At 37.6% G+C, this 14424-nt stretch overlaps 1 protein-coding gene across 1 annotated transcript in view; it reads left to right on the forward strand.

Moving 5' to 3' along the window:
• Positions 1-9914: 9914 nt before the first annotated feature.
• The window catches only part of LOC148741321 (uncharacterized), a 220957-nt gene continuing 216447 nt past the window's right edge, over positions 9915-14424 (forward strand). Inside the window, exons 1-4 of the mRNA XM_088738767.1 lie at positions 9915-9980; positions 11338-11409; positions 12146-12217; positions 13806-13877. Of these exons, the coding sequence (XP_088594893.1) occupies positions 11390-11409; positions 12146-12217; positions 13806-13877 (164 nt within the window). The 5' untranslated portion in view covers positions 9915-9980; positions 11338-11389. The remainder of the gene's footprint in view (positions 9981-11337; positions 11410-12145; positions 12218-13805; positions 13878-14424) is intronic.

Genomic DNA, 14424 nt, shown 5'->3' on the forward strand with positions numbered 1-14424 from the left:
GATCCTCATTACTAATAATTGTAGACAGTTGGTAAAAAAATTACGACTCTGCAATATAAGGAAAATCAACTAATATTTACCCGGCACGTTGTGTACTATAACAAGTGTTTGGTGCGTTGAACCTGGAATCGAAAGGTCCAGGTTCGAATCCTAGCAGAGATCATTGTAGTTTCTCGAGCAAAACTCTCTTTCCTTCTTTGCCTCTGAGTATTGGAAGTTATGCACAGTTTGCATAAGTGTTTGGTTTTTTGAAACCGAGTAAAGGAAATGATTGCGAAAAGAAATCCAGCTAACAACACTTAAGCGGGTTGAGCGAACTAATCCATGTAGCTATAAATAGCTATCTGCTCTTTTGTTCTTTGTCTAAGGAAAAATTATCCTGATGTGGTCTGGAAAATATCGGTATAAAATACCTTTCAATTCACCAAGCTGCCACAATGATTGGGAGACAAGTCTGATAGTTTTTATTGTTTCTTTTTCATAGCCTTAATGTTAGTATTTTAAATTTTAAGTCTGTTAGAATGATTAAGTGGTGAATACTGTCTGTCAAGAAAACCGATCCCGCTAAGCCTACTAAACAATCAACAATGAAGAGATAATAGAGCGTGTTATGTTAATATCAATCATTTGTTGAATGATTGATATTAACATAACACGTGGCTAGTTTTCATAATCACACAGGAGTTGAACGCGAACACTGTCTTTATAAGAATTTCGAAGTACGCCTCTGGGAAACACACCTGATGTTCAAAAATTACGAGTGACCTACGACAAGAAGCGCGCGTAATAGGCTTACAAGCGTTAGATGTGCGCACAGAAACCTACGGAAGTCTTTTGGTGCCCGTATTTATGACCAAAATTCCCGAAGATACCCGCCTTTTAGTAGGCCGTGAGATTAAAAATGGCAAATGGGACCTCTCCGAAATATTGCAAATTCTACGAAACGAAGTGGAACAGTCAGCGACGAAGAGCTCACGGAAGAATGTTCCAGAGAATTTAAAGAAAAGGAAGGTAACTCAGAGAATGTGGCACAGGCAGCTACAAAAGCTTTTATTCCAGATCCGCGCGCGCGGTTTAGTTGGACAACGGTTTCCTAAATTAGCATACGCGAAAGAGAGGCTCTTGGGTCAAGCAACTCTGAAGACTACTTGAAGAAGTCTATAAAAAGTGAAGACGTTGTGAAAGATTTTAGGTAAAAAATCATGGTTAGACACTGTACATGTAGCCTTTGGTCGTACGAGCTGAAGTTTCTGCTATCAACCAAAGATCATCTCCAGAAGTGGCTGTTAAAAATCCGAGGAGAGAACACTCCTTTGGGGAAAAAACGATTTTTAGGCAGCAAGCATTTTGAACCTGAATGCTTTTTGAAGTTTCGAGGAGAACAGCGAATGCGACTATAACCGGAAGCTATCAGGCAGACATTCGCGACGAAAGTGTGTTCTATCAGTGTCAGCCGCTAGTTCGATTTTTTACACATGACCATGTCGAAATAAGGCAAATGCTTTATTGTTTACGTTCTTATAATCTTAATTTTTTTTTTGTCATCTTAAGCTTTCCTATAGATGAAATAGCAGACAACCTTTTGCCTGCTACAAACAGGAAGGTTGTCTTCCCCATGTACCAGTAATGACCATTCTGGACAATCAAGAAGACCAGTGCCTGTAACAGCTGCGGTGGTAGTGGTTGTTTTGTTCGCTCTGTTCACTTGTTTACATGTCAAGTTAAGTGCTGCCACTTTTCACGAGAATCGTCTGCTCATTAATTCTTGATGTACCTTATAACCCTGTTTATAAGCTAAATGAATAAGGCAAATGAATAAAAAGACAATTGTAACACTTTTAATCGCTTCTTTGTCTCTTTGACGAAGATTTAAGGTCGATCCATCGATCAAGCGCGCGATCCTTTTCCAAATGGCTGCCGCAAATTGATCGTCCAGAAAAACTCAAACTACGAAAGATCACTGTATCGGAGGTTAGTAAGGCTCGTAAAGATTTAAAATCGCCGGAAAAAAGCGACAGGTGTTGATTGTATTCCATCTCGTCTACTAAGAGACGGATCAGACGCCCTAGCTTCTCCATTGTCGGTCATTTTTAATTTAACTATCCAACAAAAAGTTATCCCTGCTGAATGGAAAAAAGCGAAGGTGACCCCTCCGCATAAATCAGGTTCAAAAGATGACCCAAGAAACTACCGCCCCATATCCGTATTACTAGTAATATCTAAAGTCCTAGAACGTTTAATCCACAAGCAACTTGCAAGTTTTTTTGACGATCATAACTTGCTCTGTAAATTACAATCCGGTTTTAAAAGAATGCACTCAACTGAGACGGCTGTAACTTATTTCGCGGACGAGATTCTCATGAATATGGATAAGAGCTTAGTCACCGGTTCTGTGTTTATTGACCTGGCAAAGACTTTCGACACTGTTGACCATGACATTTTGCTTTGAAAATTAGAGTATTATGGTGTATGTAACGAAAGCCTTCCATGGTTTAAGAACTACTTCACGGGAAGAAAGCAGTTCGTTCACATTGATTCTCAATCATCTGAAGAACTTGCCCTCTTCTGGAGTGCCACAAGGGTCCATCCTTGGACCCCTGTTATTCATTGTCTACATTAATGATTTACCACTTTGTGTCAAACACTGTTCTGTGAATATGTACGCTGACGACATAGTTTTATATATTGCTAGCCAAACAGTAGAAAATTTAACCTTTTAATTTACATTAACCAAGATCTGCAGTGTCTATCTGAATGGTCAGAAGGCAACAATCTTGTTGTCAATGTTTCAAAAAGTGTGTACTATTTACAACTCGAAGGCATAAAGAGCACGATTGTATTTTAAATCTTCATCTTTACGGAAAGTCTATATCTTGTGAAACTACTTTTATATACCTAGGCGTGGTGTTTGACAATTTTATGACTTGGAAGGCTCACGTTGACTATGTGTTTAAAAAGGTGGCGTCAAGAGTTAGTATTCTGGGCCGTATTAGAAGTTTCGTCACAAAGGAGGCAGCAACACTTGTTCATAATGCTTTAATTCTTCCCTTATTTGATTACTGAGACATATTCACAACTATTCCACAAGGCAAAGTATGAGGCTATCCTTACCAAAAGTAAAACAAAATTTTTGGAAAAGGACCTTTCTTTTTACTGGCGCAGAAATTTTTAATAAACTCCCTTTAAACATTGTGAAGAGTTAAAACATTCAAACGTTCTGCCCCAGAGCAAGACATTTCTTTTTATCTTAACTTGATATTTTATCTATTATTTTAGGTCTTAATCGTGTTTTGGCTTTGCAGTCTCACGCTGTTAATGTAGTTTTAAAATCCTACTCCTAGATATAAATAATTGAGAATTTTGATGTAATTTATTTTTAAGAAACAGGGCCCCTATGGATACCAGCCTTGAGCTGAATGGGCTACCCTGTGTAAATAAAGTTCTACTTACTTACTTACTTACTTACTAAAAGAAAAGTTCAACAGACGTTAAGAAAGTCTTGGCACCACACGCAGATGGGTATGTGTTCAATGAGATGTATATATGTATGTATGTATGTAATGTGGGTATGCATGTATGTATGTACGTTGCGATGAGATGCATTTATGCGAATGAGTGAGCATGCGCTTAGTAGAGTGTTATCGAGTGTGCCAGTCAGTGTTCCACGTGCTCGGATCAGTAGTTAAGTTATCGTGTAATTCAAGTCTTAACTATCGTAATAAATTCATTCAGCAACCTACTCAAAGTTATTACATATGTATGCATGTATGTATGTATGTATGTAGCAACATTTTTTTATCTTGTGGAGACAAAAACACTAAGCAAAGTTAACTCGTACCTACAGCTGGGAAAGCATTCATCTTCCAATGAAAACAGCCCTGGAAGTGGTTATGTAATCGAAAATGATGAAAGATGTGGATAATATCCGTAAATATGATCGGTACATACGTCTCGTAAGGCGTTTTCTCTTTTCCAGTCTTAACTTGAGTATTTTCAAATTTTAGACCTGTTTAAAATTACCAACCAGTTTATCAAAAACCACGTCATAGTCGCTGTGGTCGTCGCATAGTTTTACAAAGACCAATATAAGGGCATGAATAGCTACATTATGATATCATTGTCACTGTAGCAATTCAATGCATTTGTTCAAAAGCTACAGGTACTGCGCTGTCGCTTATCTTTAACACCTGCAGTTTGTTTTCCTTAAACAGATTCTATTTTCTCGATGGTAGGTTTAGGGTCCCTAAAGGGCCCCGCCCACGAATGTGCTTTAGTCGGCATTGTTATTATTGTTATTATCCGGGAGCGCAGTTCTGTTTCTCAGAAACCCACGGAATGTAGGAAATCCACGGAATGGTAATGACCGAAAAAGAGAAAAGGTAAAAAGAGAAAAGGTATAATCAACCAGAGTACAACTAAACCGCTGACGACCTTTTCTGTATGTAGAGCACAAACAGACGCAAAACATTTGAAATCAAACTCGCGGAGGAAATATCAGACTCGAAAATTATATTCTTAGATACAAAAGTGTGCAAAGGCGGGAGATTTAACAGGGAGTCGACCCCAGGGGTCACTTCAATAAAGCTTTTACTCTTGTAATTTACAAGTTGGACCGTTGTTTTTACAAGTGCAGGCGAAAACGAGTTTAATAAACATCGTTACAGGTCCAGGTTACAAGTGTCCGACTTGTAATAACAGGTGTAGCACTCAAACTTGTAGAATTCAGTAGATACCCATTTCAATAAACGTTTTACAATTGTCCAAGTTGTATTTCTGAGATAACTCGACTTGTAAATTACAAGTGCAAATTACAAGTCATAAGTCACTTGTAAAATTTGTATACAATGGTAAAAATCGTTCAGTATTCAGTAAAATCATGCTCTCTTGCAGCGATGAAGAACTGGAAGAACTTAAAGAACAATAAATCTTTGGTCAGCCTTGAAATTTCGAGGAAAGACAGGCTGTTTCACATTACAAATCCACGATTTTATCTGGGCACCTTAACGGTTCAATTATTCGCTTGCAGGGTATTTGTTAACACATTAATGAGTTGCAATATGATAAATTTTGCTTTATCGTTTTCTCGTGCAAGTAAATCTTTCCTTAGTTTTTTTAGTTCCAGACCTAGTTTTGTGCACTCTGGTCGTAGTTTCTTTTTTTTCAATCGCATAATCTCTTCTACAGCCGGTTCTCCCGAGGCAGCTCTTATCCCCTTTGAGCCTCCTATGCTTCTTCTTCACTTTTAATTTGGTATGAGGAAACATTCGCAAATGGCCTAGGCTGCCCCATTGAAGAGGATCGTGAGTCCTCTTCAATAGGCTCAGTTATTACTGCTATCGTCTCATCCAACTTCGGCATCCCTTGAATTTCTTCGGTTGGAGCGGCCCCACTAGTACTCGGCCCTTCTGCATTTATAACAAAGACACTGCCCAGAAAATCATTAGACAGGAATTTGTAGTGTATGTGAGGCATTCTTGTGCGATTTCTAAATTTACACTGATTCATTCTGCGATCGGTGGTTCGCCCGTATAGGCCTGATTTTTTTCAGGTGTGATTTTCGCTATTGCATAAATAGCGCTCTTTACTGCGCGGATCATGCATCATAAGTATCTAATATCGCAGTTCAAAATATATGAACTTCGTATATTCATTGTATCTGATTTATCATCACGGGTTTATCACGAATCAACTTAACGGCCTGCTCCCAGTTCGCTTGTTAGCTCAATTGGTAGAGCGCTGCACTAGCATCGCAGAGGTCAGTGGTTCGAATCCTGTACAGGCCTGATTTTTTTGAGGTGTGATTTTCGCTATTGCATAAATAGCGCTCTCTACTGCGAGGATCATGCATCATACGTATCTAATACCGCAGTTCAAAATATATGAACTTCATATATTCATTATATTCATGACACTTGGTTGGCTTTCGTTGACCAATCACAAGTCTTCGAAAACTAATCAAGTATCCTGATGCCCATCCCTTGCGAAACAAAAACCAAAGAGAAACTTAAAGTAAAACCCTTTTTAATAAAATGTATATTCACGGTGCTCAAAAACAAGCTCTTCCCCTTTGCAGTGAGAAGATTTTCTCAGACGTGGTAAGCAAGGGATTAAATTTTGAAATAGCGCGCGTGACATGGCAATCGTTGTAAATAAGCGTTGAGGAAGAATCCTGCTAAACAGTTTTTCGGAATGGTCTTGGGTAATTGTCGCTATATCCTCTTTTAAACTTTAGTATTTGTTTTATAAAGCCTTGCTGCTGCTCAGTGTCAACGATGGAAATAGGCTTGTCAGTTGTTGTTGTTTTTTTTTTTATCCCAAAGTAGGACTTAATCATTTCAGCAGTTTACTCCTCGCAATTAAATAATATGAATTTGATTCTGACCGAAAGGTAACGAGTAACTTAAAATATGATCCTTGTGGGTCAGGTGTTTTTAAAGAAATTCCAAAAAAGAAGCCTTAAAAAAGATGTACATGCCGCGACGGAATTCGAAGTCATGCTTTCGGAGGTGCTTGGCCGCTACCACCAACTGACCGACGAATCTAAGTGTCGAGAGCGAGGCAAATCTTAGTGCTCTTCATTATCATAGAGAAATATGATCCAAATTGACAGAAATAAATTGTACTCATTTATACTTACCTGTCCCTCATTTTCTTGTGCAACCTAGAGCAATGGATAGCCATGTTTTCTCCATATTCCTTTTGGAAATTGACCAATGATAATTTCGTTTTTAAGTCTGACAATAAACAACAGAATAATCGTAGAAATAAGTACTAGAAAAATGAGTACACTTAAAGAAGAAGATCAGTCGTACCTTTGCATGAATGAGATAGGTGTATGATGCTTAATCGACCATCATCCAGCTTTTCAGACTTTGCTATGATAAGGATGCATTGCGGGCTCATGTGACGTAAAGGCAATAAACACTGAATCACCGAAAACTTTCCATACGATTCACAGACGTACCACTTACATAGATTTGTTATGTCGGAGAAAACAGACAGGACAAGACATTTAAACATCGATATCAACCGCATTTCTTTGTGGATGCAAGAAAATAAGCTTTTTTTTAATATAAGCAAAACTGAATATGTGATATATGGCCTACATCAACGGCTTAAGCGGGAGGATAGTATAAGCTTATCCTGCTATGGACCTTCCTTGACAAAATCCGAGTCTTTCAAATATCTTTGCGTTATAATTGATCAGCACTTGAGTTTTAACAACCATATTGAGCGCGTGGTCTCAAGAAAATTGAGTGTTTTTAGGCGTCTGAGAATTTCTATTCCCATGGCTGCTGCTGAACGCCTTTACAAGACGATGATTTTACCTTTTTTTGATTACTGTGATGTGGCCTGGCACGGCTGTGGTAAAGCTAATTTTGATGTACTCGAGCGCTTACAGCATAGAGCTGCAAAGTTAATTTTTCCAAATTCTGGTCTCGATACTAAAGAGCTAAATGCTACTTTTGGTCTAGTACCCTTGATTGATAGACGAAAACTTCATATTGTCTTGTTAGCTAGAAAATGCCTTGATGGCTCGGTACCGCCTTATCTGAATAATTATTTTAATATAAATACTTCTATACACACGTCAGCGACTAGACGCTGTAATGACATTCATCTTCCAAAGGTCAACCTTGAGGTCGCCAAGAAATCTTTTTATTTTACAGGCGTGATGGAATTTAACGGTCTCCCTCGCCATATTAAAGCAAAGGAATCCTTTATTGAATTCTCAAGGGCCACGAAAGACTTTTTCCTCAATTAATAGATGTTTTCGTGTAGATGTACATCTCTTTTTATTGAGGTCGGCCATGCAACAGTTTTTCTTAGTGCTTTTTACCTTTTAAACTTTAATTAAGTATTTTTATAACAGGACCCCCATTGATACCAGTGCTTAGTACACTGAAGGGATTATCCTGTATAAATATTATTATTATTATTATTATTATTATTATTATTACTATTATTATGTTCTATCTTCTGTTACTCATCTCCTCCGATTTGAACTATAAATTTGCATTATCCAAAGCCCGCGAATCTGATTAAGAGGTTGTCTCTGATGTAATTGAAAATGCAGAAAAGATATGAATAATGCTCAGGGATCGGACAACGTAGTCCTATTAAAAAAGTGGGTTTTAACGAAAATAAATGTTTGAAAAAAAGAGTTAACTGAAATCACTGAAAATTCAACGATATCTGCAGGACACCTGGGTATTCTTTTTTAAGTTGCGAATGTGTTGCCTATAAGCTGCATTTGTCATGCACTAAGGCTTTGAGTTTTAAACTGAGATTGCGTAGAGTTCATGGCACACGGGAAAAAGGAAGCCAGTTGGGTTATTTGAGGTGTCGTTGAGTAAAAGAACGTAAATAGAGTGATTATGAGGATTGTAACGAAAGATATCTTCAATAGCTGAAGCCTTGTGTCGCGTCATCCTGATAGGACACGTAAGCCTAAGAGAAAAAACAGTCTAGAATACAACAACTCTAAAAAATTCCCAAGTAGCATGGTGGTTCTCATAAGAGATAAAAAAGGCCGATGACTTAACTTTACTTCTAAGTTCTAAATGTGGTGTTCATAAGTTGCATTTATCATGCTTCTAGGAAGTTCAGTTTTCAAACTCAGACCAGACTAAGAGAGCAAGACTTTTTGTCACTGCTTCATAGCAGATAACAAGGAGTGCGGTCTATACGTTTTTGACAATTTTTCTATTAAATGATAGGTATATCTACAAGAACAAACTCCCATTGTGAGTGGTTGTGGTTTTAAAGTAAATGGTAGAAATTATTTGGTAAAGTTTTTTGATGCTCACTTTTATTCGAAAATAGAACGACATATTATTTGCAATATAATATGTAAGGGCTCCTTAAGAGACTTCTTACGGTGTAAATACTTATTGATGTGATTTCGAGGTTATTAAGGACAGTTTGGTTCATGTAAGAGTTGCAGGGGTTAAGACTCTTTTTTACAGCTACATGCTCTTTTGTTCTTTGTCTAAAGTACAATTATCTTGAGGAGGTATGGAAAATATATCTGTATAAAATACTTAAATTCACCAAGCGAACAAAAATTGAAGATGGACGGATACTTCTCGTGTAGCATTTACGCTGTTCCGTTTGTGTCTTTTTTCCGTAGTTACGATAATTATTTCAAAATTAACACTGATGAAAAAATTAGTGAGACCACCAAACAAGTCTAACAAAAAAACGAAGACAAAAATAGATCCATCATGGACTACCGAACAAGAGACCGCAAAACATATTTCGTTAGCTTTGTGGCGTTGAAGATATTCTAACACGCATCATACTTGTAAAAGTTTTTATCGCCAAAGTTTTTATCGCATTCATTCCCATCTTTCTCTGTCAGTGATATAAGGATACCTAAACAAGAAACTACCGTGCAAGTTGACTCTTCAGCATTTCCTGTAGCAGTAACCTCCTAAGCGGTTTTTTATATTTGAATGCACATTTGGAAGTCGTTGTACAAAGTAAGGATAGATAACGGTGATCACGGTGAGGATGAAAGTAGCTTATTATCTGTATATAGGTTAATCAATTTAAATTAACTGCAGGTGGTTATTCGACAACAAACTGCAAAACCTTTCCTCTACGATATTTGGTAACCTTACCTCCCTGACGGAACTGTAAGTGACTTTGTAAGTGACTTTGGCTCACAATCCTAAGTTGAAAATGTTTTCATCCATAATAACGTTCTTATGCAAACTTGGAATCCTACTTTGGTAAGAACTATATGATCCGTGCTCACCAAGAATATGATATCACGCTTTTTTCCCCCGAGTGTAATCTAAAGGTTAGAGAACTGGTATATCCAAACTAATTCTTCAGTTCTTTACTTTGCACCCTGTAGCTTAGCCATTTTAGGTATAAAGGATTTTTTCAAAATTTTGCAGGTCCTTGGCCGTCAACCAGCTCAGTCACCTACCACCGAATATTTTCAAAGAAAACAAAAACCTAAAGAGGCTGTAAGTAGAAAATGACTCAATCTCTAAAGTTACAGGGACTTTTGTTTTACTCATAAGTGATCGATATACAAGACCAAAGGTGAAGGATGTTTGATTCAGAAAATAATTTCAAATCAGTAACCTTCACCTTTTCCTTTCTAGTGGGTCAGTCGGTGATCGAACGGCGTCCAAAGCTCAAACTCCAGATTTGGAACTTATCTTCCTCTAGACATCTTGATAAAGATGTTGAAATGTTTTCGTGGTTTCCCTTGATTCGGTTTTTCCTTGTAGGTAGTTTTGCATTGGGTTAGTTAGCAGTTGGCGTTCATGATCCGTGCGGACCTACGCTGTTTTATTAGGGGAAAATATTAAACAAAATTCCGTCTGCATATATTGAACAACCATTTAATGAAGTAGAGGTGGCTGGTGGTGAATATTTAGCAAGCTTCTATGCAACACTGAGATGAATATTAGTCTTAGTATGGAGCGAAACAGTATATGATATAGGACAAACATTTTATCTTTTGACTCAACTATTCCTACAACGATTACAATATCTTTGTGTGCGAATCCCGCGCAAATTGCTCGGAGGTGAATAGAAAAGGATGTTTGGTGTTAATAAGGGATAGTTACTGTATTCTACAGCGACTTAAATGTACTGTACATAAAGGCGTGTCTGAAACCATCTTGCTCATTTTACAACTCTTCGATATTTGTGTCGCCCACGTGTATCCACACTAAGCCAGTTACTAAAAGACCTCAAAGGCAAAGAAGAGCCAAACAACAGACAAGGAGCCTTTATATGGTCAACTTCTCAGACTGCCATGTATCCTTCATCAGAAAACCTGCCTGGAACCTCACACGCGATTGACTGAACACAAACGAGCAACAAGAAATGGTGACGTCAAAATTGAAAACTTTGAACATCATCGACGCACAAAGGACGCTATGACCTGAGACTCTACCTTACCTACAGTGCCGACTATTGAAGACGATAAACTCTGGAAAGCTGGTTCACTAACTTAGAACAGACACTCTATCAGATGCTGACAACTGCCAGAACATTACAAACGACATCTGCAAACAACTGGAAACGAAGAGAAAGACCTTTATCGAAATCGACCAACCACGACCGACAAATGGTACTTGAGTCTTACAACCAATAACATCATGGCAACACTGACCAACCAGTTTTCACGAAACGGACTTAAAAAACTCAACTTACAACATCTCTTTACTAGACTCTGATAATGACTTCCATTTAGGTTTTCAAAGGGTCAGTCACCAGTACCGGCCCAGATGATCAGGATACATGATCAAATTTTACTCCAGGGTTCAAAACATTTATTGCATCATTATTTTTTCCCGTTTATTTTAGAGAGTTGAACGACAACAATCTCGACGAATTAGCTGATAACCTGTTTCGAGGCATGAGGAATTTAACAAGGCTGTGAGTGAGATCCTTTAGATCCATATAACTTACTGATTAAAGGAGTATTCTGACATGAGATTTAAACCTGTAACAGCAAATCCTGAGCCGGGTTGTTCAAAAAACGGTTAACCTAACCCGAGATTAGTGCAATTTTTTTATTTAGTTTTTATAGATCTGCAAAGGAATTTATTTTTTTTATATTTTTTTACTCGTCAGTTTCGAGTCATTTTGGGAGAAGTCCCAACAAAACCTTAGGTCTTATACACGCTCTTTTACAGAAAAATTAAAGACAAAGTTAATTTTAATCCTGCATAAACGTTGACTCCCTTTCGAACACCCCGGCCCCGAAGACAGACGTTAACGATTTTTTGGACTGACTAATCGGGCGATTGCAGTTTATAACAAGCCAGCTTGCAAAGACTGGTATTTGATCAAACTTTTAAACTTCTCAGTGATCATTCCAAATGATGTTCAAGATTGCAAACCAGCTTGTTCACTCATCTGTCAGTTTGTCTTTCTGAGTCTTTCTTGCCTATCTAGTTTGTTTTTCTGTCTTTAGAAGACTGTTTCTGTTTTTCTTATAACCAGTTAATTTTTTTTTGAGTCTTTTTGATGTAATCCTTTGACTGTTGGTCCATTCATGACTACTATCTATTTTGTTTTTTTTACTCCTATATTGTCTGTCCGTCTATCTCTCCGTCCCTTTTTTCACGACCTGTCTGGATATTCATTGATTCTCTTGCCACTCTTATAGGTGGTTGCGCGACAACAAAGTGAAGCTGCTGACCCCAGATCTGTTCTCAGATTTAATCAGTTTGGATGACCTGTAAGTGAATGCGTCGAAGATTAATTCTTTAGAAGCCGTTTGATCTACATTTTGTTACCGCCTGAAAAGTTACAATTAGCTAACTTAGAATAAATCAGCCCGCGTGTAGCTGAACCCCCCTCCCTCTACCCTGAGGATAAACGGAAGGGAGGGAAACTTTCCTCTTACTCTAGTCGTCGATCGCTATTGCCCGTAAGGTCAGCCATGAAAGCCACCTGTTTACTATCTTCGATAGCGTGAAGGAAAGTATCGGACGATACGATCAACTAATAAAAAATCATTATATGTTTTCTTGCAAAAAAAGTAACGTCACGGGAAACGATTTGTCTCAGGTTTTCGTAGACGTTCCCTCCCTTCTGTTTTTTCACGGATGAGAGAGGAGGGTACGGCTACAATTAGGCTAAGAATAACTGTAAAAGGAACTTCAATCGCGGCTGACGGGAGGTGGTGGACGTCAGAATTAAACTGTTATTCTTAAATAGCTCCATTAACAAATATGTACTCTAGAAATATTGTAGCATTGCTACTCGACCTAAGAAAAAGGCTTAGTTGTTAGATTTTATTTCCTAAGAATTTGAAAGAAATAATGATGAAATAAGCGTCAAAGAAAATCAATCTATAGCCAGATGTTAGCATACACTAATAATACACATGAAAAAATTACGCGCGTCTGAATGGCTGAAAACTGAAAACTAGTGTATTGTTCATGTAACACGAGTACAAAATTGTAACGCGAGTGTATTTTGTGTGATGGTAACCAGTAAAAACATGATTTCTCCAGAAATTTGGTGTAATTAAGCAGCTGTAAATATTTCTTACACCTCAGATTGCACTCGCCCTACGGATTTGTACAATTTTGTTGTCTATGAGAAGTTTACTCGTTCTTATTAACGTCAAATTGCAATCGAAATCATGTACCTATACTTGGAAATATAATTGGATCAACAGGTCAAATGCAGTGAGACGGATGGAGCGTAAGCCTCTGAGCTTCCTCCCCCACCCCACCCCACCTCTCCAGACCCGGTTGCAACGAAAAACAACCCAGTTTGAATATCATTAACAACGAATTTATCAAATTTTACCCTGGAAGCCGTTTCACTAATAGCTATAACGAGCTGGAGGTTTCTTCTCGCCTGCGAACCTATCAATTTCTAGGGGTATCGAGGTCAAAACAATGACCCTGGTATAGAGAGTAATGCAAAGCGTTCCAATCTATTTATTTTAGAAAAAGCTTAGAATTATCTGCTTTGTGACACAAGAGCTAGTGAGTGCTCTCACAGTTATGACACCCAAACCATTTATCAGTCTCAAACAGCGGCTGTGAAGAAGGATATTAATGGCGAGCTGTAGACTTTCCGTTTGATTTTAATACAATTAGTAAATATAGAATGTGAACAAAAAATAAATACCTCATTGATATAAACTCAAGTTGGAGGTGGCAGGAAAGCGATGCAAAACTCTCTTTTCCAGTTTGGCCTTGAAAGTGTTTAGTTTTATCCATTAGATAAAAAATACTTGATGTCTCTATTTCCTGGGCTAAGTAGGATTTGTTCCTGTTGCGATTGATAAAATATAAAACTGCTTTCAGGGATTTGTCAAATAACGAAATAAAAAATCTGCCGCAAGGAATTTTTGAAGGTCTAACGAGGCTTGAAAAGCTGTAAGTGATTAATTACATCTTTGCATTTCTTAATTTTGGAGAATAATGAAAACATAATTTTTTTTTATAAAATATAAGATCCAGTAGTACAAAAAACTTGAATAATGAATTTGACTTCAGTCACTTTTCCAACCATTTTTTTCTTAATAAGCTATAGGGCTAGTGCTGTCATTGCGGGGTCTCCAAGATTGGAGTAAAAAGATAATCAAAGCAGATGTTAAGAATATTAAAATGTAAATAAAGTACATGCAAGAAGAACAAAGATTTGCTGATGTTTTTAGATAATACTTAAGTTATGAGAAATGTATACAAAGACCCTCGAGGACTTCAAGATTTAGAATTAAAAAAAAAAAAAAGAAAAAGAAATTAATGGAGAAAACTGCTAAAAAGAATAAAACAAATTCGAAAGGGCTTTTAATGCACAAGATGTTGATATGAACATTCTAAATTAACCTTTCAGTTTAGTTATTTCTTTCAGAGGCGGCGGAGGGTTTTGAAACGTGGGGAGCTTATCTTTCACCCAGCCACGCTCGCTCTCCAAATGCCC

Source organism: Stylophora pistillata, chromosome 1 (assembly GCF_964205215.1).
Source record: "Stylophora pistillata chromosome 1, jaStyPist1.2, whole genome shotgun sequence".
NCBI lineage: Eukaryota > Metazoa > Cnidaria > Anthozoa > Scleractinia > Pocilloporidae > Stylophora > Stylophora pistillata.